General features: G+C 40.8%; 1 protein-coding gene and 1 long non-coding RNA gene across 2 annotated transcripts in view; one reads left to right on the top strand and one right to left on the bottom strand.

Annotated features, from left to right (window-relative positions):
• MTPN (myotrophin) overlaps positions 1–10,999 on the bottom strand; it is a 38,854-nt gene extending 27,855 nt beyond the window's left edge. Inside the window, exon 1 of the mRNA XM_084788112.1 lies at positions 10,733–10,999. Within this exon, the coding sequence (XP_084644238.1) occupies positions 10,733–10,804 (72 nt within the window). The 5' untranslated portion in view covers positions 10,805–10,999. The remainder of the gene's footprint in view (positions 1–10,732) is intronic.
• Positions 11,000–11,161: 162 nt separating this feature from the next.
• On the top strand, positions 11,162–23,485 carry LOC311600943. Its single transcript, XR_014780417.1, has 3 exons — positions 11,162–11,252; positions 22,601–22,743; positions 23,320–23,485. It is a non-coding gene; the product is annotated as an uncharacterized lncRNA (long non-coding RNA).
• The last annotated feature ends 397 nt before the right edge of the window (positions 23,486–23,882 follow it).

The following is a 23,882-nucleotide window of genomic DNA, read 5'->3' as shown; positions in this document are numbered from 1 at the left end:
AAATGTGTATGTATATGTATGTGTATATTATAGGTTTTTGTTATTTATGTATCAGTATCAATGGAGTAAAAAATAAAATGTGCTAGAAAAAATTTAAGTGTAAAGAAATTCAATGTTTACCTGTTATCAAGTATTTTAAGTTGATAAAAAGTTTTAAATATCTACCTTTCTGACCTACAATAAAAAAAAAAAAAGGTTTTTAAAGAAGAAATCATTAAGTTAAGACCCTGATAGTATTCCCCTACTTATGCATTTAGTTCAACTTAGGGTTTTTTGTTTGTTCAAAATAACCAATTAAATGATTCAAATTATGGAATACTTTAAAATTTTATACAGTCAGTTTGTTTGCCAACTGTTAATTTTTTTTCTTTAGAAGGTAGAAGGTCTAAAAGTAATGAGACATACATTTTGTAACTAAAATACTAAATTGCTTTTAAAGGAAATTTTTATTTGTGGTATAAAACTAAAAGTTTAATAGCTAAGGGCAAAGCTTACCAAATTACAAAATATATTCAAAATACTATGGTTCTATCTCAGTTTGAAAAAAAAAAAAAAAAAGAAGATAAAAACGTAGCTTCATTTATAAAATCCAAACCCAGTGATCCATAGTTGGAATTCTTTCTAAAAAGATTTGCAGCCTGGAATGTATGTGCTATCTAATGTAACACGTTAGAGATCTAAACAAGTGGAAAGGAAGTAGAAAGAAGACTTCCTCCTCCACCCCCATCATTTGTAGTTCTCAAATGTTCAGTGCATAAAGATGTGAAAGGAACAGGATGCTTTTTTGGGATGACTCAGATCTGAGCTGAAATCCTCCTGTCCTTACCTGTGAGAGCTAGGGAAAGTTACTCAGTTCCCACTCTAAGATGAGGGTAAGGCTTACCTGTGTAGTTAAATGATGTGTATCTGTATGTACATTGCTGTGTTGACTATACATATACAATACTCAAAAAATGCATTTTTCTCATAACTGAAATTCTGATTTGAATTTGTATTTTACAGTGTTGATTCTCTATTGGAACCAAATATACATTTTTCATGGATCTTACATTATCCACTTTTATAGTTGCTTTTTAGTAACAAAATGTAAAGCTACTTTCTAAGTTTTATCCACATTGCATGTATTTAAGAAAAACAATTTATTCAGAACCCACACAATCATCACATTTGCTGTTCTCTTGTACACTCAAATGAGCGACCCCCTGCCCCAAAGCACACACACCTTAGAAGCAGTAGCTCCTGCTGTGTCCATGCTTACCTAATACAATGGCTGGCACTGTAGGTGCTCAGCTGGTATTTGCTGAATTAATGATGAATGAACCAGTGAAAACTGTGCTAAGTAGTGTTCTCTTTCACTGCTGGAGTTAGAAACCAAACCATGTCACGGGACTGGCACCAGAGCTGGGGAGAGAATTCTAGAATATTTTCCTGAACATTTTAACATCAGAAAAGAGTCTCTAGAAATTCCTTTCAGTTTAAGAATTCAGGCTAATTTCTATTTGCACATTTGTAAATAAAGATTCTCAACGCTCAGTTGATAGAACAATCCCACTTCTTCTCTTGCCTAAGGTTCACTAGAGAATATGCTTTTTAGTTTAAAGAATTTTAGTTTAACTTCTATCTCTTCCCTTTACTCATACATGGCTTCTTATGCTTGTTTTCATCACACTCTTTCATCCAGTATCTGAAATGAATTTTTGAAAATACCCTCAAAATAAAATTTCTATTTTTATCATTATTTACTTTAAATGTCGAAATCTTGAAGATAAAGAAGAAATTTAATCTATTGGATGCATACATTTTTCCCACTTTAGTTTTATGTAAAGATGAACAATCTATGTATGGCTAAAGGGTCAAGTCAAGTCTGCTGCCTATTTTTGGTCAGTAAAGTTTTATTGGAACACAAACAACACATTTAACTCTTTGGTTGTTTACATATTATCTATGCCTGTTTCTTCACAACAGTAAAGATAGAGACCATATGGATGACAACTCCTAAAATATGTACTAACTGGTCATTTATGAGAACAAAGCCAAGTCTGCCAGCCTTTTGCCTTAGCTTCCTGTAAGCCTTCCTTTAGCCAACAATCTTCCCAGACAACATAAATAACAAATATTACTGCACAGCTGCAACGTGTGGAAGCTGCTCTGTTTAGACGCATTTACTGTCTCTTCAAAAACTGCATAAAATATGAGTTTACTACATCATGATCCTGTTTCAGATGAGAATGCTGAGGCTTCAACAGGTGCTTTTATGTTACTATTAAAAACAAAACAAAACAAAACAAAACAAAAAAACCAAAAGGGCAGAGGGTGGTAGCACAGGCCTTTTAATCCCAGCACTCAGGAGGCAGAGGCAGGTGGATTGCTGTGTGTTTGAGGCCAGCCTGGTCTTCAAAGCAAATCCAGGACAACCAAAGCTAACACAGACCCTGCCCCCAAAAACCATACAGACAGACAGACAGAAACAAACAAACAAACAAACAAACAAACACAAACACCAATGATTCTTATCTTTGATAAGGCATCAAGTGCAAACCTTTACTTCCAAGTCAGATGGATGGTTTTGAAAACACAACTAAAATTCCAAAATGATGGTCACAAGACAAAGTCAAAACTGGCAAGATACGTAAGCAACTACTGTCATTAAAATCATGGGGAAGTGCATAAAGTTCAACCGAGTTTAAAACAACCAAGAGTTTGAGCACTAAGGGCGATTTCTAAGCAAAGAAAGTATATCATTTACATTGAGAGGAGGTATATATAGTAAACCAACTATGAAGAAAAAGGGCGAGCTTCTCCAAAGACCAATAATCCAAGTCATATTTAACTAGGCTGTATGGGAATAAGAGAAATATGACAATAACTGGGAATACAAAGATAATTTCTCCTTTTAAACAAAGATAATTTCCATCTTCAGAAAAGTCAGTAAAACCAGGAAGAGCTGGCAACTAAAAATGAGCAACAGAAGCCCTTTCAGATTGACTAACAAGTGTAACACACTAAACAAGACACCAGTGCAGCTCTCAGAACTGCTGAGAAATGCTAAGACATAAGGCTTACAGTCAAGAAATCAAAGTTAAATCTGTCACAAGAACAACATGGCCAAGAGATGGCCACTGCTGTGGCTTTTTCTAAACCGAGTGTTTCTTGTGGCCACTACATCCTTTACTGCCCTCTGTTGTGCTTACATTTTTATATTCAGCTCTAGTCAGAAGCATCTAATTAGTCATATTTGGGTTTTGAGGCCATTTCCTGTGCAGGCAGGAGAAAGCAATTTGTTTCTTGGATTCTGTTGTGGTGTGGGCCAGGCTTCACATTTCATCGAGATTCATAAGGTACAGCAGGAAACTCCAGAAGATCAGGAAGGGGCATCAGCAGCTGGCAAGCCTCCAGTAGACACAGCAGCTCACACCAATATTGACAAATGCTTCTAGGAAAGGAGAGCTGGCTAGTTCTCAGAAGCACTATTTAAATATATAAAAAGTACCAACTACTCTACACCTATAAACGCACCTTTTGGCTTTCTTATTTTTTAAAGCAACCATTAAGGCAAAACTTGAACTCTCATTTTCTCTCCCACTTTCTCTTCTCTTATCTCTGGCTACTGCCTACTATGATTTATTTCTCAAAATTAGAATTTGTCTGTTAACTCTGGTTCCAAAAGTTAAAAAACAAAAAACAAAAAACAAAAAAAAACTCCATAGTGCTACTACAACAAGAAAATTCTGTATGAAATGCAGAGATGCCATACTGGTGTAACTGCACAAGTCAGGAGCTTTGTTTAATAAAAACACATGAACAAAAGCTTGACTATAAACAGTGATAGGACCTTGGTTTGCCATGTGGTGGGAGAGGTGATGAAATCTGGGTATGTGTGTGCTTGCTACGATAAGGCTAGCGCTCAGAGAAGACCACCACAACAGCCTGGGTCTGGCCTCCTTCAGCTCTCCAGCCTAACTTACCTGTCTGTTACGGCTGGTTCTTTACCTCTCCCCCACACTCAATCTTGCCATACACTGTGAGGTGACACAGCAAATACCTTACCACATCTGAGCCAGTGCCAGCTCCACATCCCTGAACCTTCAGGACTATGAAATTAAGCCTCTTTTCTTATGCCTTAGGGAGTTCATTTTAGCAATGTTAAGAAGCTGACTGACGCAACAGAAATTTACCATGCAGATGGAGTAGGACAAAACCCCCAACATTACAATACAAACCATAGCTAGTATAAAGCACTCCAATAGAAAACACAATAGTTAATGAAAAAAAATCACTCACTTCAGATTTAGGAAGTCTTAATTGAAGTCCCAATTCTACTAGCAAGGTCCTGGTGAAGGCCTTTAACGTCCAAGTTTTCCTTATATAAGATTGAACTAGATACTTTTTGTTGTTTTAAAACACTCTTAAAATGTAGCAAAGTAATGAACTTTATCATGGAATTTTCACATATATGTATCAATATACTTTGTTCTAATTGTTCCTTTTTCCACTGTACCCCATCATTGGTTCATTTCCTTTATCCGATTTACTCCCTTTGCATTCATGTCATACGGATCCTATTACCCTCTTTGTCTTAATGTTTCTTCCTTCTCACAGGATCTCCCTTCTGGTTTCATGGCCTATACACAATTTAAAATCTGTTACATATGAGAAAACAGTACTTGTCTTTCTAAAATTTGCTTAGTTCACTTAACATAATGACTTAGTCTCACCTATTTCTCTGCACATGTCATGATCTCACTTTTCCTTATGACTGTATAAATTCTATTCTGAATATATACATTTTCTTAATCCATTCATCTGTTAATGGATATCCACACTGATGCCACTTTCTACCTCTTGAGAATAGTGGGAAAACAAACATGGATGTTGAAGTGAACTAAGTATCTTTTAAATAGCTTTGCCTACAAACATACTTACAAATATTAACAACAGCTAATAAGCATTGAACATTACCATGTGTGCTGGCTAGTTTTATGTCAACCTGACACAGGCTAGAGTCAATTGAGAGGAGGGAACCTCAATTGAGAAAATGATTCAATAAGGTCAAGTTTAAGGGCATTTTCTTAGTGATTGATGGGGGAGGGCCCAACTCATTATGGGTGGTGCCACCCCTGAGCTGGTGGTCCTGGATTTTATAAGCACGCAGAGTAAGCCATAAGAAACAAGCCAGTAAACAGCACTTCTCCATGGCCTCTGCATCAGCTCCTGACTGCCTTTCCGTTCCTGCCTTGTCTGTTTGGCTTCTCTCAATGGACTGTGACTCTGGATATGAAAGGCATATAAACCTTTTCCTCAAATTGCCTTTGGTCATGGTCTTTCAACATAGTGATTACAACCCTAACTAAGACATGACAGGCACATTAGATAATTTAGCAAACTACACTCCTATTTTACTACTCCAAATAAGTAACAGAAAGGGACTAAGAGCCAAGTCACAAGTCTTTTGTAGACCAAATAGCTAAAATTAAGAGATACACTTGAGAATATTTACATGACAAAAGGTCTTAATTTGTAGAACTCACACAAATCTATAAATTGGCCAACTATATCATTTTAAAAAAAAAGAACAAAAGGTACATATAGGAAATGGGAGCTAGATGTGGAATACACCTTAACTGTAGGACCAGAAAGAGTGAGGCAGGAGGAACCTAAGCTAAAGGCCAGCCTAGGCTATGTACCAAGTTCCAAGATAGACTAAACTAAAGAATAACACCCAAATCCAAAGGTGAGAGAATAGCATGCCGGTTGGGGGTGAGGGGAAAAAAAGCAGGGAAAGAATACAAATGGCTAATAATGTTTTACAATGTTCAATCTTTATTGAAATGCAAATTAAGGCAACAGACTTCCAAAGGCATACTACCAATTTTCTAGCTACCCAATGGCAAAACCAAAAAAGTTTGATACTTAGGACTGCTTATGGTATGTTGTCTGTGTGTATACAAATCTATGAAACTCTTTAGGCTCAAAATATGGATCTATTCTAAAAGTAGTTAAAATATGAATGTGATCACTATAATATTGTTTAACTGCAACATTAAATTGGAAGTAAAAGACTTACCATAGATAATTCATTATATCCTAACCATACAATAGAATATTATGCATCATTTCAGAGTAATTCATTTCAATGTCTTTAAGAAAAGAATCTTTTCTTAAGATCTTTAAGAAAAATTAAGGAGTCAGGCTCTGTGGCACACACCTATAATCTCAGCCCTCAGGGAGGCAGAGGCAGGCAGATGTCTGTGAGTTCGAGGCCAGCCTGGTCTACAGCGTGAGTCCAGGACAGTCAAGGCTACACAGAGAAACCCTGTCTGGAGAGGGGTGGGGCAAGGAAGGAGACCCAAAACAAAAGAAAAGATAAATTAAGGAATTAAGGATAGCAAGTGCAGAGAGTTTAAAGAACTTTTAAATGGGGAAAATAGATAAGTGTGTGAATTTCCAATGTTTTTCTGATACTAACTACACAAATGTTTTTAGAATGGCTAATTCCGCTCACAGTGACTGGGAGGGGTCTTCACCTTTTAGTCCCAATTGCTGTGTTTCTGAATCTGTGTCTGAATTAATGTGACTTTGCCTTCCCCCAACATGTGTATGTTATACTATATGCAAATACATCTGTGGCTGCACATGCATGCACACAGGTGCTACTGCATGTTTGTGCATGAGTGTGTGAAGGCCAGAAATTGATGATAGGTATCTTCTTTGATAGTTCTCCACCTTACTGAAGCTGGGTTTCTTATTTAAACTCAGAACCTCCTGATGCAGGTAATCTAGCTAGGCAGTTTTTACAGAGATCCTGTCTTTGAATCCTGGGTGCTCAATTCTAGTCTTCAGGCTTGGGCAAACGGTGTTCTGTCTGCTGGGCTATCCCCTAAGCTCCTAATTTTACTTCTTAAAATTATTAGCAGAGTAGAGTTATGAACTAATTTTTGTCTCCTGTATATTTTTGTTGAAAGATCCTTTGTTTTATTCATCTGAGAAAAGACATGTTTTAATAGAAAGTTAAGTTTAATACTGTACTAAGTTTTCTGTGATTCCTGATAGCATCTCCAGTTCTCAGAAGCCTACAGAAGCTTTCTTACAGGCTCACCCAGCCACATTGTAGAAAGAACAACAAATTGATAAAAGTTTTAAAAGGCATGTTTTAAAAACAAGATGTGTTAAAAGGTATCCTGCTAGTTTAAAAACATTTTAAAAAGTAAACAAAATGACATAAAGCAATAGACAATAGACGTAAGATGACTGAATCTGGACCATTTTAAAATTGACTATTATTTTTTTAAAGGAAAGTGAAAAAAGATTCCAGTAAGTCTTGCCAATTCTAAAGATTAAACTTGATACCTTCCTTGGATTCGACGGAGCCTATCATTTCACATGGTACACAACTGTTGCTGTCCAAGCCTATTAATGTGTCAAAGGTAGATATAAGGAGAATGGGGGCTGGAGAGAAGCCACAGAGAAAGGGAAGTTAGAGACCTAATGTATAGTGTTTCCCAGCCAGTGAAACAGAAGTACACGTAAACAAGAGGCTCTAAGGGCTGCTCACCAGCCACTCACAAGCACTCCCCAGAAGGAAGCTTGGATCCTCAAAGGCTGATCTCTCATAGTCAAGGGAACCACTATCATCCGCCCCAACACATCCCCTGAGATTGTTCAGCAACGAAGGCCATGAGTATGTGAAGGGGTTAGTAGCAATTCTGAAAGCCCTACAAAGCCTGTGAAAGTGAGTTCAAATTTCAGTCCTACCATCTACTCAAGAACAAGACCTTGGACAAATTAATCTTTACCTATAAAGTATCTAAAATACACTCATGGGTTGATTCTATAAGTAAATGAAATAACATCTGTATATTACATCATAATGGCCAAATATATAAATATTAAAAACATTCTTTTCCAAAGTGTTTAATCACTTGTGAATAGAAATCTCAGTAACTTAGCTACCCATTTTTTCCTAAGGCCAGCAGACACCATATTGCCTTTTTGTGGATTGTTGTTCAGGATCACAGTCACAAACATAAATAAACAAACAAGAATATGATTATAAAAAATAATTTCCACAAGCTGCCAAATAATCATGTAACAGACAAGACATGTAACTGAACAAGACAGTTTGGTGAGAATTTAAGTTTATCAGATATTTCTAAACTGTTACACTTAACCAACCCCTCTTCTGTCTGTCTGTCTGCCCATCTTCATTCATAGTCATGACTAAGTTCTTTCAGCAAGCCTCCTGTTTTTTTAATGTGCTGACTCTAGGCCTCAGTAAGCTAAGAAAATGGAAAAAACACAACTGCTTTGAAGCATACTGATACAGCTTTTTAAAAATATGCATGCTTTAGATTCAGACAGTCTTTGGTTTAAATCCAAGTTGGGCTAGTCTGCAACCTTGTCAAATTATTTAACTCCTCCAAACCTTAATGTCCTTGATGTGAAGATGGAAATATTGAAATAGGATGGTAAAATTTTTTTTTGAAAATTAGTTTAAAAGTTTCAGAGTGCTATCCTTGCAACATAAACTAAAAAGTGAACGGTAATTACTATTACACAACTGTGAAGTTTATTAAAATCATAGCTAAGGGAAGGATTTCCTACTAGGAACATATGCTTTTAATGTGTGACACTCCTTAGGGTTATACAGGATATGGAAATGAAAAAGAATACAGCATCTACTGTCCAGAAGCTCGGGGCCTAATGAAGGACAGATATGAAGCAAAATCACTGTGACGGGGCAAAAGAAACAGCATAAGAAGCTAGAGCTCCCCTTCAAGTTGAAATGATTTTTGGAAGAAGTGATGATATTTAGGCTAAGAGGACAAACATAAATTCATCAGCGTGGAGGTTAATTTGTGAAGCTGACTCGGGCAATCAGGCTGTGAAAGCACAGGGACAAATCTCCTGCAAGAAATACAAGTCAGGGTCTGGAGTTTAGCTTTCAGACAGGTGAGAAAAACAATCCCTCAACACATCACCATGGCCCAGAAGACCGAAGGAAAGAGGAGTTGGAAGTAGAGGAGAGTCACAAGGTGTAGAATGCACCACCAAGCTGGAGAAGGAAGTTCATTGAGAAAAATAGCATGCTACGTAAATACAATCCCTTCAGCTAACTATCTAAGATAGCCAGCATGGGGAATGGGCAGGCCAAATCAAGAAAACAGTGTGGGCTGGAAAATGGCAGCAACTAACGTGAGGTGGTGCTAAGACTGGAGAGGGAAGCAAGGCAGTCTGGACAGGTAGGGCAGCGCCTTGATTTCCAGTTTGGACGAATATTTCAGTCATGAAGCTGTACAGTAAGAAGAAGACAATAGAAACAGTTGCATGCATGTTATTTTTGTAACTGTAAACTCAAGTGTTTATCAGGGTTGTGTATTTTAAATCACCGAAGTTTGAGCAGGACAGCAAAACCAAGAGTCGCTAACTTTCACTTGGAGGGAATAGTGTGGTATCCCACAGCTAGGTGATGTAGTCTTCTTTTACCCTACACTGGAAGAGGCGGCCATTCAGGGTTCTGTCTGCTACTAGCTAAGGCAGTCAGAAGGCAGCCTGCCTTAAACATCCACTGCAGACAACTGAACAAGGCAAACACACGCGCAAAGTCTGAATTATAAAGGCATTAGATGGAGAAAAACTAATCAGCATTGTACAATTTGTTTGTAGATGAAACAAAAACAAAGCTGCTCCTGCTTGCTTCCTAGCACAGGCCGGTGAGGCAGGACACCATTGCTCACACCTTTTGAGAAATGCAACTTGGAGTGCAGGTTCACACTTTTTTGGAAGAGGCCCAGAACGCTCACAGTTGTCTTAAAATTTTACTTTCAGAAAATAATTAAAAACAAAACAAAACACCAAACTAAGCTAAGCTCTTCTTATAATTAATTACAAGAAGGTACAGTTTTTAAGATCCAAAGGCGGTTGGTTAGCTTAGAACTTAAGTCCCTCACAAAGTAGGTTTTTATGAATCTGGGTTTCGCTTTGAATTTGGCTTTCTTAACTATATATATATTTTTTTACCCCAAATACTGCGTTATTAGACTGCAGTATTATTTACTACACACATACGGACTTCAGATAAAATCATGGGGTACCCAAAGTTGCGATGCTTTCTGAAAAACTATTCAGAGTCCCTGGCTACTCCAGATGCCAAATGATAAAGTTATCACTCGAAGGAAATCACACACACACACACACACTGTGTGGGGGAGGAGAGGGGAAAAAAAGGCCACACCCAAGTTAAGATTTCACAGTCAAGTGACACCAAGTTTCAGAAATGTAACTAAGGCTATTTGGGGCCCTTAATTTCCCGGTTAACGAATGCGTCTCAGTTCCGTCCATAGCCACCAGGGCCCCCACGTTCAAGAAATTGTTCCTGATTCTAAGTACTGGGGTTACCTCTCAGTAACCCGCAGGTCTAAGATGGAGAAATGCCTCATTCAGAGAAAAGGCTCCAGCCGCGGCTGGTGTAGAAGAAGAAGCCTCCAGCCATCGACAGGGACAACCAAGACGCGGGTCCCCCGAGGGGGGTCAGAAAGGCCACAGCCGCCTTAGCAACACAGCGGTCACCTGGCACCGAACGGCCACAGAGTTCCAGGCCCTTCCCCACCCAGCCGTGTCCCCCCTCCCCCTCCTTGCCCCCCCTCCCCCTCCCTGTCCCCCCCTCCCCCTGCCTGTCCCCCCCCCCCCGGCGGCCCAGCCCCTGGCGCCCCCACCCGGCGCATCCCCCGCTCACCTTGGCCACATAGTCCTTCACCTCATCCAAGTCTCCGTTCTTCAGGGCCCACATGAACTCCTTGTCGCACATCACTGCAGCGGGGTGGGCCGGCGGGCCGGGCAGAAGTGGGTTGGGTGTACGCCCGACGTGGGGACACGAGGAGAGGACGCTATCTCAGGCCGCCGCGCGGGGCGAGGCTGTGGGCCGCAGGAGACCGCTGGGGCGGGAGAAAGTTCCTTCGCAGCCGCCGGGCCCAGCAGAACGGGTTCCGCCTGGCTGAGAAGAAGTAGGACGTTTACACTTCCGGTTCACGCCCCGCTAGGACCCGCCTCCGACTTCCTCTTCCTCTTCCTCTCGCCAGAACGCTCAGCTCGGTAACCCCGCCCCGGCTGCTTACCTTGTGCGCAGGCGCATTGCCCCAGCCTGCCAACGCGGAGGAGAGGCGTGGTCCAATGTGTGGGGCAAGAGGCTGAGTGACTCTGATCTCGGAGGTCAGGAACTTCAAGTGCTTAAACCTGCGAAGGCTACAGGGTTTTGGGTAAGAGTATGACACCCCCGTGTCACCTCGGAGGGGAAAGTTAGTCTCGATGGCTCACTTTCTAATAATTCTAATAATTGATAATAATAAAATAATGGCAATAAATAAAAATGTGTTCGTTTTTAGATCGTTTCTGTCTCGCTTTTCCACTTTAAATCATTACAAAGGAAGAAAAAACCCACTCTCAAAAAACTTTTATTGAGAATGTTATCTATGCTAATAACATGTTTTGATCAAATAGAGTCCCTATGTGTATGCATGTTTTGCCAGAATGTATGTATTTATGTGCGCCACCTGTGTGCACGTGCTGGAGGAGGCAAGAAGAGGCATCAGATCTCAGGGAGCTAGGGTAACAACAGTTGTGAGCCTTCGTGTGGACCGTGCCCGGAACCAAACCGGGGTCCTCTGCAGGAGCAGCAAGTGTTTTTAACCTCTGAGTCATCTCTCCAGCACTTCTCTTTTTCTTTTTTGTTTTGAGCCCACTGAGTCCACTAGTGCTTCCTGTGTGTGCATGCATGCATGGAGGGCCTGACTTGTTTCGCCTTTAGGCCTCACACTGAATTCCTATTTTTAAGACATCTTTGACTGGGTAGGGCTGCATCCTCCCTTGCTCCTTTCTCCTTCCCCCTCCCCATCACTACTCCTGGCTTTTCTCCTTCTAAAATGAGTTTTGGAAGAAGTGATGATACTTAGGCTAAGAGGACAAACATAAATTCATCAGTGTGGAGGTTAATGGGAGATGCTCCCATTCGCCAGATGGAAAACAAAAACCAAAACCCACACAATGTTTGCCCAGAAGGAAATCTTCAACGAAAGTTAAGACGATGTCAATAAGTTTATTTTTTACTTGTATACTTGTGTGCATATGTACAGATGTATGTATGCATGTATGTGGGACAAATGTGCTACAGCATCCATGTGGAAGTCAGGACCACTTGTGGGGAGAGTTCTTTATTTCTACTGTGTGGGTCCTGGTGACTGGACTTAGGTCACCATCAGACTTTGCTGCAAGCCATTTTTACTGGTTGAACCGCCTTGCCAACTCAACAATGTGAATTTAGTACATTAGTACGCTGCATTAGGTTCCGTGGTGGGAAATACTTGAACATTGAGGGAAAAAAATTACAGGAACTATTATGCATATAGACTATTATTTAGTATTCAGTAAACAAAGAAACCAAACTAGTTTACTTTTGTACCACAAAGTACAGAGGTTGGAAGCACACGGTCCCAGTGGAAGGCCCAGAATTTTAAGTATAGAATGTATTCTGCCTGACTTTGTGTCATCTCCTGCAAGGTATTTAACAGTTTTGCAGCAGCAGAATGCTGTTTGGTGAGTATGTGTGCATTCGCTATCATTTAACGACAACTGATAAAGACTTGACATGACAGAGAAAACCTCTGAATAGTTCAGAGCAGCTTACGTTGTTACTGTCTTCATTTTAATCCTGATGGTTGAGAACGCAAATCTATAAGTCCAGCAATGACACCTTTCTGGAAGGAAACTTCAGTTAAAAAAAAAACAAAAAGTTGGGAGGTGAATTTCAGTTCCTCACAAACCTACCCCAGTGATGGCTGAGTTCTAGGACATGGCAGCTCCTGGGGCATCACTAGCCGAGACTTCTCCTGTGTCAGCTACTCTTACAGTCAGTTTTCATGTGGGTGTCTTAAGCTTAGTATATTTAAATTAGGATTTTGTCTCATAGATTCTAAACTAAATCTCCAGGCTTCCTGGTTCTACAAATGGCCTCCCCAACCACCCGATCGCCAAACCCAGAGTCATGAGTGTCACAGTAGCTGTAGCTGTTCCCAACGTCCCCCTACCCAACCTTTAAAGTCCCTCAGAACAGGTTGAAGCTGGTTGACTACTCGGAGGTTTCAATATTGATCCCTACATTCACCCAAGCAGAGAGAGAGAGAGAGAGAGAGAGAGAGAGAGAGAGAGGGAGGGAGGGAGGGAGGGAGGGAGGGAGGGAGGGAGGGAGAGGGAGAGGGAGAGGGAGAGGGAGGGAGAGGGAGAGGGAGAGGGAGAGGGAGAGGGAGAGGGAGAGGGAGGGAGGGAGGGAGGGAGAGGGAGAGAGAGAGAGAGAGAGAGAGAGAGAGAGAGAGAGAGAGAGAGAGAGAGAGAGAGAGAGCCCTTTAACTGATCTCATTTTTACTTTGATCCTGATTCCGGTAATTTTTCACAGAGAGTTACTATTTTAAAGCACAAAGCATTGACTCCTTGTTGTAAGCGGGCAGTAGTTTCCTAGTGTACAGCCTGTTTGTATATCCATCGGATCAGACCCTCTGTGATCTCCCCTGGAAAATCCTGTCCTATGACACTCCCTCCACCACTGATTCTCGTGTTTCCATATATCTTACCTTATGTCATTTTTTTTAGGAAAAGGCAGCCCCTGGCCTTCATGTATGGTATTTCCCATCTAGGATTCACTTTTGATTCTTTCTGCTTCTTTTCAAATCTTGGAAGATCTGCATGCAGATGCCACCTTTAGTGAGGCTCTAAAACTACTCACTTCAATCATAATAGCCTTTAAAAAATATATATGGTGTTAGCCCAAAGATTTTTTTAAAATTATTTTTTAAATTTACCTATTTTGGAAGATCTTTATGGTAATCAATAAATGCTTCTTTTTGTCTGTCAATAGCATTCTGGGCGCAAGAGAGAATTGCTTTTCCGGGATTCTTTGGAGTTGAGTAATTTCATATGACTAATTTTGGCCTGTTACTGTGAGCACAAGTAATATGAATCACTTCTAGGCTGGCTAGTTCAAGATTCTTTAGAACCCACTTTTCCCTCCTCCAGGAGCAATGTACAACATTCAAGACAGTGATGACATAGGCAGGGAGGGGCCCTGAAGGAGCATATGCACCGAGCTCTCCCCTCCTATGATGAGTATGTAGTATGGGTGAGATAATTTATTGTTTTAAACCACTAAGACTTGGATGTTTATTCCTGGAGCAGCATGGAGCCAATCTTGATTAATAAAGAAATCATTTCCAGTTTGGGGAAGGGGTGAATAAAACCAGTGAATAAATTACTTTGACTTAGGGACCAGGTAGTACACAGAAAAGGAAGTGATCTAAGTCACGAGGATGGTGACTTGTATTCACAGGAGCAAATGATTGGGAAAGACTCGCATGAGAACACGGTAAAGCCTGGAGGCAGATCAAGGGTGGAAACGGAAACAGTACAGGAAAAGGTGAGCTTAGAAAGTATCTGCCCAGTTTGCAAATGAAAATGCAAGTGACCTAAGCGATGCCTCAGCAGTTGAGAGTGTGTACTGCTCTCGGAGCAGGGAGCTCAGTTCCCAGCATCCAGGTAGGGCAGTTTGTAACTAACTGCCTGTAATTCCATCTCTAGGGAGTCTAGCGCCCACTTGTGTCCTTCACTGGCACTGGCACTCATGTATCTGGGGGGGCACCTCCCCCAGATATAGGCATATATGTAGTCAAAAATAAATATTGATAGGGAGTCTAAAAATGTGGAAATATGAACAACTAGAAGAGTCAAGTGATATCAGTGATGTTCACTGAGAGAGAGAGAGAGAGAGAGAGAGAGAGAGAGAGAGAGAGAGAGAGAGAGAGGCTGGTTAGAATGTAGACTTATGGGCAGGATCACATTGTAGATTAGAGCACTACTGCAGTGAAACCTTTTCAGTAGGTACAAAATAGTACATGTATTTCTAGCCTAATAGGCCGAAAGAAGCAAGAACGAACAAAGTAAGCAAGAAATGACAGTAGGATTAGGGCACATAAAGTGCACTTGGACCAACTGTAGAAATAGCTGACTGAAATTCTGAGAGCGAGGCCAGTTGCCTATCAGTCATCTGTATAGAAAACTGTGGATAGTCTTGAAATGGCTTGGGGCCTCTTCCTCTGAGTACAGGAAGTAGTTTGAGAAAGTTACTTGAATTCTTAGGTGCACACATTCTCCAATACTTACTCAAAGATGGCAAATAGGAACCCTCAGGAGAATTAGCTAAGAACTGCCAAAAAGCCAAGAACTGGAGGGGGAAGGTGCTATGGATTAGACCCGGGGCCTAATCAAAGGCCAGCCCCTCCCCCACGGGGCTCCTTGCAATGCTCAGGCAAGGTTGCAAAACTGCCATCGACTATGATTGGCGTCTCCATCTTATTCTTCCTCTTTCTGAATGGGAGTGGTTGTTGTGGTTATCACATTCCTACACACATCTGCCTGTTGAGTACAAGGGGAAGGATGATCTCCAGAGCAACAAAAGGTGGTCCAAGCCTTTTGTGAGACCCTGGACTTTGAGCTTCATACTCTGTTGCCCTGTACGCTTTGTATTGTTTGAATCTAAGGTCTTGCACATGCTAGGCAAGCACTCTACCACCGAGCTACAGCTACGCTCCCCAGCAAACCTGATACTCTAATAGCATAAAACTTCTTGGGTTATTTTTCTCAGAAGACAGCATACATTTATTTTGCATGTGGGAAAAAAATCATAACTCCAATATCTAAGGGACAGAAGGGTAAACTGATAATCAAGAGTTTTCACTCAAGCTTCTTCCTTTGGACTTTCCTCACCTTGGTCCCTAGGGCTTCAATGGAAACTTGTGACTAGTTCTGGGAAGTGAGATGGAAACAGAACATTTACCATTTAACAAAAGGCCTAAGCATTTGATTGCTGTTGTAGGATTTTTCTAGTAGTCCCCCCCTCCCCCCACCGCAAATATAGTGGCAACTATCAGCCTAGCTCTGGAGTAGCCATGTCAAGAAGATTTTCTCATTACCTATAGTAGATACATAACATTGTTGAGGAATGTTTCATATTTAATGCCACTAAAGTTTCAGGTATTGTAAGCTATAGTGAACTAATATATCCCATCATAATTAATATAACTACTTCTTGTCTATCTATTGCATTATAGTGTAAGATGTCATAATGCACTACAAGATGGATTAGTTAAAAAATACATTTATTTATCATGGTTTTTAAGGTCAAAAGCTGAACAACAGATGGTAGTATGGTTGAATTCTGGTGAGGGTCCATTTTCCAGTTTCTCCCGTTACAAGGGAGTTAATATCATATCAATTATGATATTCCCAGAATTTTGGACTTGCAGTTGATCTCTTCTTTATATTTGTACAAACCCCCTAGTCATTGTAAACAAATTAGAGTTTTATAGCTTTATATCGTAGAACATGTCCAATTAAGTTGAAGGATTTTACGATCATTATATTACGTTTATAAAGATTGAATAGAAAGAGGCAAGAAACAGGCCTAATTCTACTAGATCTTCAACATAATTTAGATCTAGAACAAATAATCTAAACATTTTTATTCAGTAACCAAAGCTGTTTTAGAAATCGAGAAGGAAGTGATGATTGAGAATAAGAGCTCCATGGCAGTTGGAAAAAGGATGGCATCTCTTAGTTCGGCTTATCGTCAGTGTGAGGAGGCACCATGACCGAAGCAACGTGGGCAGAAGAGAATTTATTCGACTTATGCTTCCTCATCACCTTCATTGATGATTGAAAGAAGTCAGAACAGGGACTCAAACAGGAGCCTGGAGACAGGAGATGATGTAGAGGCCACAGAAAAAAGTGCTGCTTACTGGCTTGGTCTCCCTGACTTGCTCAGCCTGCTCTTTTATAAAACCCAGGATCACCATTCCAAGGGTGGCACTACCCAGAGTGGACTAACACTTCCCTCATCAAGTAGTAATTAAAAAAAAAAACATGCCTTACAGACTTGTCTACAGGGGGATTAGAGAGGCATTTACCCAATTGTGGTTCATTCTGATGACTTTGGCTTATGGCAAGTTGACAGAAAACTAGCCAGTACAGCTCATATATTTGAATGCTTGGCTCCCAGTGGAGCTCTTTGGGAAGGATTAGGAGGTGTGGCCTTGTTGGAGGAGATGGTGTATCATTGGGAGTAGACTTTGAAAAGCCCATACCAAGGCCCCCTCCCTTACCTGCTGCCTGCATATTAGGATATAAAACCTCTCAGCTATTGCTCTAGCGCCTGACCTGCCTGCTTCCTGCCATGATGATTGTGACTACGCCCCTTAAGCCCCTCTTTTACAAGAGTTGCTTTGGTCACACATTCACAGTAATAGAACAGTAATTAAGACAAGGCCCCCCTCGCATGGAGGAGACAGGGAATTAGCAATAAATTAACAAGGTAACTCAGCTCAGGTTAAGTGTTATGATGAAGCTCAAGAGGGCGTGGTTATCAGCCAGACATTATATGGAGAATCTAAAATGGAGGTCTCCATCAAACCCCTCCCCTATGCAGAAGAGAAGGGGGAAAGATTGTAAGAGCCAGAGGAGACAGAAGACACCAGGAGAACAAGTCACTCTTAACTTAATTAACTAAGCCAGGTGCATATGAGCTCACAGAGACTGAAGCAGCAAGCAGAGGCCTACAGGGTTGACACCAGATCCTCGGCATGCATCATAGTTATTAGCTTAGTATTTTTATGGTACTCCTGACTGTGAGAACAAGTGAGTCTCTAACACTTGTGCCTGCTCTTGGGACTCTTTTCTTTCCTCCTGTTGGGTTGCTGTGTCCAACTTCAATATGTTAGCTTTGCTTCATCTTACTATATTTTATTTTGCCATGTTTGGTTGTTACCTCTTAGTAGCCTGTTCTTTTTTAATGCGAGGCAGAAAGAGTGGATCTGGAGGGAAGTGGATGTGGAGAGGACCTGGGAGGAGTAGGGGACAGAAAACTATAATCTGGATATATTGTATGAGAAAAGAATCTATCTTTAGTAAGAAAAAAAAAGAAATAAAAAAAAATACTGGATTCAATTAACCATAAAAAATGTTTCAGAAACAACAAGGATTTAACCAAATACATTAACAGTTTTTTCCTCATATGTTTCAAAGTCCGATAACAGATTTTCTTACTAGATATTTAGAAATTAAACATAAGATGTGGGACTCTGCTGGATAAGGTCGAAGTCTGGCAGACTTGTTTATACTTGGTCTATGATGGTGGACTCCCTTTTCTCAGTGGAGTTCTCACTCCACCTAATCTGCTTAACCCCAGATCTTCTAAGGATTGTCACATAGCCCCCAGGGAAGATTATAGGCCCAACTTTTTCCCCAATAAGAAACTGGTTTAGCAAATACCTGGAGATTCCTGAAGTACCCCAGCCTATGCTAAGGAAATCCTAACCTCCAGCAGATGACATTTATTTATTCATTTATTTATTTATTCATTTATTTATTTATTTATTTATTTATTTTCAGCCTTAATTTCTTTTATTTTTTCCTTTTTAAATTAATTTATTCTTGTTACATCTCAATGGTTATCCCATCCCTCGTATCCTCCCATTCTTCCCTCCCTCCCATTTTCCCCTTATTCCCCTCCCCTATGACTGTTCCTGAGGGGGATTACCTCCCCCTGTATATGGTCATTGGGTATCAAGTCTCTTCTTGGTAACCTACTGTCCTTCCTCTGAGTGCCACTAGGTCTCCCCCTCCAGTGGACATGGTCAAAGGTGAGGCACCAGAGTATGTGAGAAAGTCATATTCCACTCTCCACTCTACTGTGGAGAGTGTTCTGTCCATTGGCTAGATCTGGGTAGGGGTTTAAAGTTTTACGGCCTGTATTGTCCTTGGCTAGTGCCTTAGTTTGAGTGGGACCCCTGGGCCCAAATCTGCCTATCATAATGTTCTACTTGTAGGCTTCTAGGACCCTCTGGATCCTTCTACTTTGCCATTCTCCCATGATTCTCTCATCTAGCGTCCCAATAGAATGTCCTCCCTCTGTTTCAGTTTCCTGGTGAAGACTTTCGTGGCACATGCCCCTTGGGCTAATATGCAGATATAAGTGAGTATATACCATTTGAGTCTTTCTGCTTCTGGGTTAACTCACTCATTATGATCATTTCTAGTTCAATCCATTTATCCACAAAATTGGGGAATTCCTTGTTTTTAATAGCTGAATAGTATTCCATAGTGTATATGTACCACAGTTTCTTTATCCATTCTTCTACTGATGGACACTTAGGCTGTTTCCATGTTCTGGCTATTATGAATAAGGCTGCTATGAACATGGTTGAGCAAATTTTCTTGTTGTGTGCTGGAGCATCTTCTGGGTATATTCCAAGGAGTGGAATAGCTGGGTCTTGAGGAAGCCCTATTCCCAGTTTTCTGAGATAGCACCAGATAGATTTCCAAAGTGGCTGTACTAGTTTGCATTCCCACCAGCAATGAAGGAGTGTTCCTCTCTCCCCACATCCTCGCCAGTATGTGGTGTCACTTGAATTTTTGATCTTAGCCATTCTGATGGGTGTAAGATGGAATCTCAGAGTTGTTTTGATTTACACTTCCATGATGATTAAGGAGGTTGAGCATTTCTTTAAGTGTTTCTCAGCCATTTGATAATCCTCTGTTGAGAATTCTCTGTTTAGTTCCAAGCCCCATTTCTCAATTGGGCTTTTTGGTTTGGTGGTGTTTAATTTCTTGAGTTCTTTATATATTTTGGATATTAGACCTTTGTCAGATGTAGGGTTGGTGAAGATCTTTTCCCAGTCCGTAGGCTGTTGCTTTGTTCTCTTGACAGTGTCTCCTGCCTTACAGAAGCTTCTCAGCCTCATGAGGTCCCATTTATTAATTGTTGACATTAAAGCCTGGGCTGTTGGTGTTCTGTTCAGGAAGTTGTCTCCTGTGCCAATATGTTCCAGGCTCTTCCCCACTTTTTCTTCTAAGTGACTTAGTGTCTCTGGTTTTATGTTGAGGTCTTTAATCCACTTGGATTTGAGTTTTGTACAAGGTGACAAATATGGGTCCAGTTGCATTTTTTTACACATAGACATCCAATTAGACCAGCACCATTTGTTGAAGATGCTATCCTTTTTCCATCGAATGGATTTGGCTTCTTTGTCAAAAATCAAGTGACCATATGTGTGTGGATTCATATCTAGGTCTTCGATTCGATTCCACTGATCAACCAGCCTGTTGCTGTGCCAGTACCATGCTGTTTTAGTTACTATTGCTTTATAGTACAGTTTGAGATCAGGTATGGAGACTCCTCCGGAGCACCTTTTATTGTACAAGATTGTTTTAGCTATTCTGGGTTTTTTGTTTTTCCATATGAAGTTCAGAATTGAACTTTCAATGTCTTTAAAAAATTGTGTAGGTATTTTGATAGGGATTGCATTGAATCTGTAGATTGCTTTTGGTAGGATGGCCATTTTTACTATGTTAATTCTCCCAATCCATGAGCAAGGAAGATCATTCCATCTTCTCATGTCATCTTCAATCTCTTTCTTCAGAGTTTTGAATTTTTTTCAAACAAGTCCTTCACTTGATTAGTTAGAGTAACTCCTAAATAATTTATATTGCTTTTGGCTAATGTGAAGGGTGTGGTTTTCCTAATTTCTTCCTCTGCAAGCTTGTCATTTGTGTATAGGAAGGCTACAGACTTTTTTGAGTTAATTTTGTATCCAGCCAATTTGCTGAAGGTGTTTATCAGCTGTAGGAGTTCTCTGGTGGAATTTTGAGGGTCACTTATGTACACTATCATATCATCCAGCAGATGACCTTTAATCATACCTAGAAGTTATACCCTCACTCATAGGATAATTAAGTACTGTGCTTTCTTTCTTGTGATAGGACCCCATGCTACTGCATGTAAATGAGGTACTGCACCACTGTATGTAGATTAAGTACCCTGGCATCCCTAGCCCCAGCGAATCAGACACATTTGCCCACACACCCCTCCCCACTATCCAAGGTTTATAAATAAAGGCTGGCTGGTGTCCTCACTCTCTCATGCTTCCACCATTCCCCTACCATGACCATCTGAGACTCCATTTGTTCTTGGGGGGGAGAACCACCACTGGATACCAGGTAGTCAGGCAGCGATGGCAGAATTGTCTTGGCCTCTATCGGAGCCTGCTCCATCACTGCCTCTAGAAGCTAGACAAAGGGCTGTAATACCTGGTATCATCATGGGTTTGTGGAGCTCCTGAGTCTCTACTGCCATCTGATACCAGCAGTTTCATTCTAAAAGAACTAAGCTGTAACACCTCCTCTGGTAAAACCTGGAACCTGGCCTAGTGCCCTGGCCTTGGGCCTCACCCTGAGCACTCTAAGCCATCCCTTGATTGAGAAACAGGACCCTGGGACCTTTGATCTCAAGGTTCATCCATTCTCATCCAGAAGCAAGCAATGCCTGGACCAACCCACTGGACGTGGAACCCAGGCTATCCTGCCAGGCACTGAATGCCAAAAGAGAATTTTTAAGAAAGAGGATGTGGCTATCGTGAATGTTGTTTGTGGGAGGCCAACATTAGCCATATAGAACTGTCGAAGAAGGGTTTGTCAAAGAGGGAGACAAAGAGGAGCTCACTCATTCAGCAGAATGTTCCAGCAGATGGACCAGCCATTGCAAAGGTGAGCATAGGCCTGGTGGACTCAGGGAGTGGGCTGATTATCATAGTAGAAATGGGTAAGGTAAGAGTCCAGGCAAGTTATGATGGTGGCACAGAGCTGTTGAGCTGTTGTAAGAAGAAAAGCACACTTACAAAGGATTACCAACATGGTGAGAACAACCACAGTGATGAAGGAGCACTAAACCATGTAGAAAGTCTGTGTGATTGTAACATCCATTTCCCACTTATCTGAAATTCTCTATAAGTCATGTACATTACTACATAGATTTAGTGTCCTGATCATCTAGTAGTTGTATAATGTTATATCTTATGAAGCGCTACAGTGGGTTGGATGGGAAATGTCCCCTGTTGGCATGGGTATTCGAACAGCATCCACTTGGTGGCACTGTTAGTGGAGGTTAGGGGACGTTTAGGATGCAGAGACTGGAGGAAGTGCGTCGCTGGGACAGTTCTGAGAGTGTGCAGACTCATGGCTCCTCTGCTTTTTCTTCCCTTGTGACAAAATGCAGTCATCCAGCTTCCTGCTTCGGACACCTGCTGCCATGCTTTCCTTATCACTGTGGACTCTGCCTCTGGGTCCCTAAACCAAAATAAACTCTCCCATATGTTGCTTATGGTCAGGTATTTTATCACAGCAACAGAAAAGTAACTAATACAGGTCCAAGTGTATTGCTTTTGACAAAAAAAAAAAAAAAGAAAAAAGAAAAAAAGAAAAAGAAAAAGAAAGAAAGAAAGAAAAAAGAAAAGAAAAAGAAAAAAGAATAAATGTTAAAAACAAAACAAAAAGCCAAGCTGTTTTCCCTGTTATAAACCCACATCTGAGTGGAATCACATAGATGCTACTATTTACCCTTGCTGGTGCCTGAATTTTGGGTATAGTCTAGGTTGGGAAAAATTCTCTCTGAAATGTTAAATTTTCATTCCTAAACTTAGAACTAAAAAGCCAAATGTATAGCCGCTTTACACAGTTGACAACGATGGCTGAAATGGACCTTGAAGAACTACACTGGACTGATGAATTAAGGGTGTGAGGTGCAGCTGCCACAGTGTGTCGCACTGAATTGAGTCTACAGCACAACTAAAGGTCTCGTTAAAGCAGCTGGAGTATCAGGTGACTGTTCTTAAACAGCCCTCTCACTTCACGGTTCCACCATCACAGTAGCATGTAGAGACAGGTAAAGCTGCTCAGGTGAGTCAGGGATACCGTCCCAAAAGAAGTGTGCAGTTGGAGGAAAGTATATTCACCTTGCACGTATCAAATCAAATGCATCTATAAGTTTCTTGATCACAGTAGTTCTGCAATGTCTTGCTTTTTAAATTTATTTACTAAAGAATACACACGTGGCAGGGGAACCAGATTTTGTAAAACCGATATGTAGATAAATAGAGACTAATGTGTGTCGCTGGGCAGTTAGTACCCACAATTCCCCTTGCTCTGAGTAGCCTCATCTATGCTATAGTCTCCGAAGGTGTTTCTTGCAGTCTGTTCTGGTTGGGACCCCAGGGGAGCAGTATGAGGTGTAGAGAGAAGAGCTGCTGCCCATGATGCTTGGCGCTTTATGGTCAGCTCATTAATACCGTCCCGTGTTCAACAGCAGAGGCCTCTGACTCTTCTCTCCCCTGCCCCCTTCCATTCGTGACTGTATCATGGCTCTTCAGTGATTTATTTTTCTACTCAATGCTATAGGCCAATGACCATAGAGAAAATGAAGTTCCCCGGGGAATCTTCAAGTGTTAAGATCTGCAGTGAATTCTTAACGTGTTTGAGTTGCAGTGTTCCGTGGAAGAGTCTGGAGGCTTCTATGAGCTTTAAAGACAGTTATTAATGGAGAAACAAGATGACAATTCAAATTTCCATGAGCTTTGTTTTTTATGAAGTAAACTGTCCAAGTCACTAATAAAAAGTCTCAAAAATATTAAAATCAGAAAAGCATGCGTCAATGTGTGCAATACAGTTCTAGTGACTGTATACAGCCAGGAACATCATCTTTGTGTTTTAAATATTATAAAAATGTGTTCTTTTTGTTTATTCCTTCCTAGATCAATTTGTTGTAGAAATTTTGCTCATCCACAAACCATAATGTTTTTCCTGAGCAACTTATTTTATGATGATTCATTTTATTTTCGATTCCTGGGCACCATATAGAAAAGTTCTGAACAGACTATATTTTGTCCTGGTGTGTTTGAAGAAGGTCCAATTGTATGGCAACTAGTTCTCTGCTCTTTTAGAGATGACTGGTGGGATGTACT

This window comes from Acomys minous (assembly GCF_964271855.1).
Source record: "Acomys minous genome assembly, chromosome: 6".
Taxonomy (NCBI): Eukaryota; Metazoa; Chordata; class Mammalia; order Rodentia; family Muridae; genus Acomys; species Acomys minous.
Note: the sequence above shows the minus strand (reverse complement) of the source record. Positions and strands in the feature narration are given on the sequence as shown.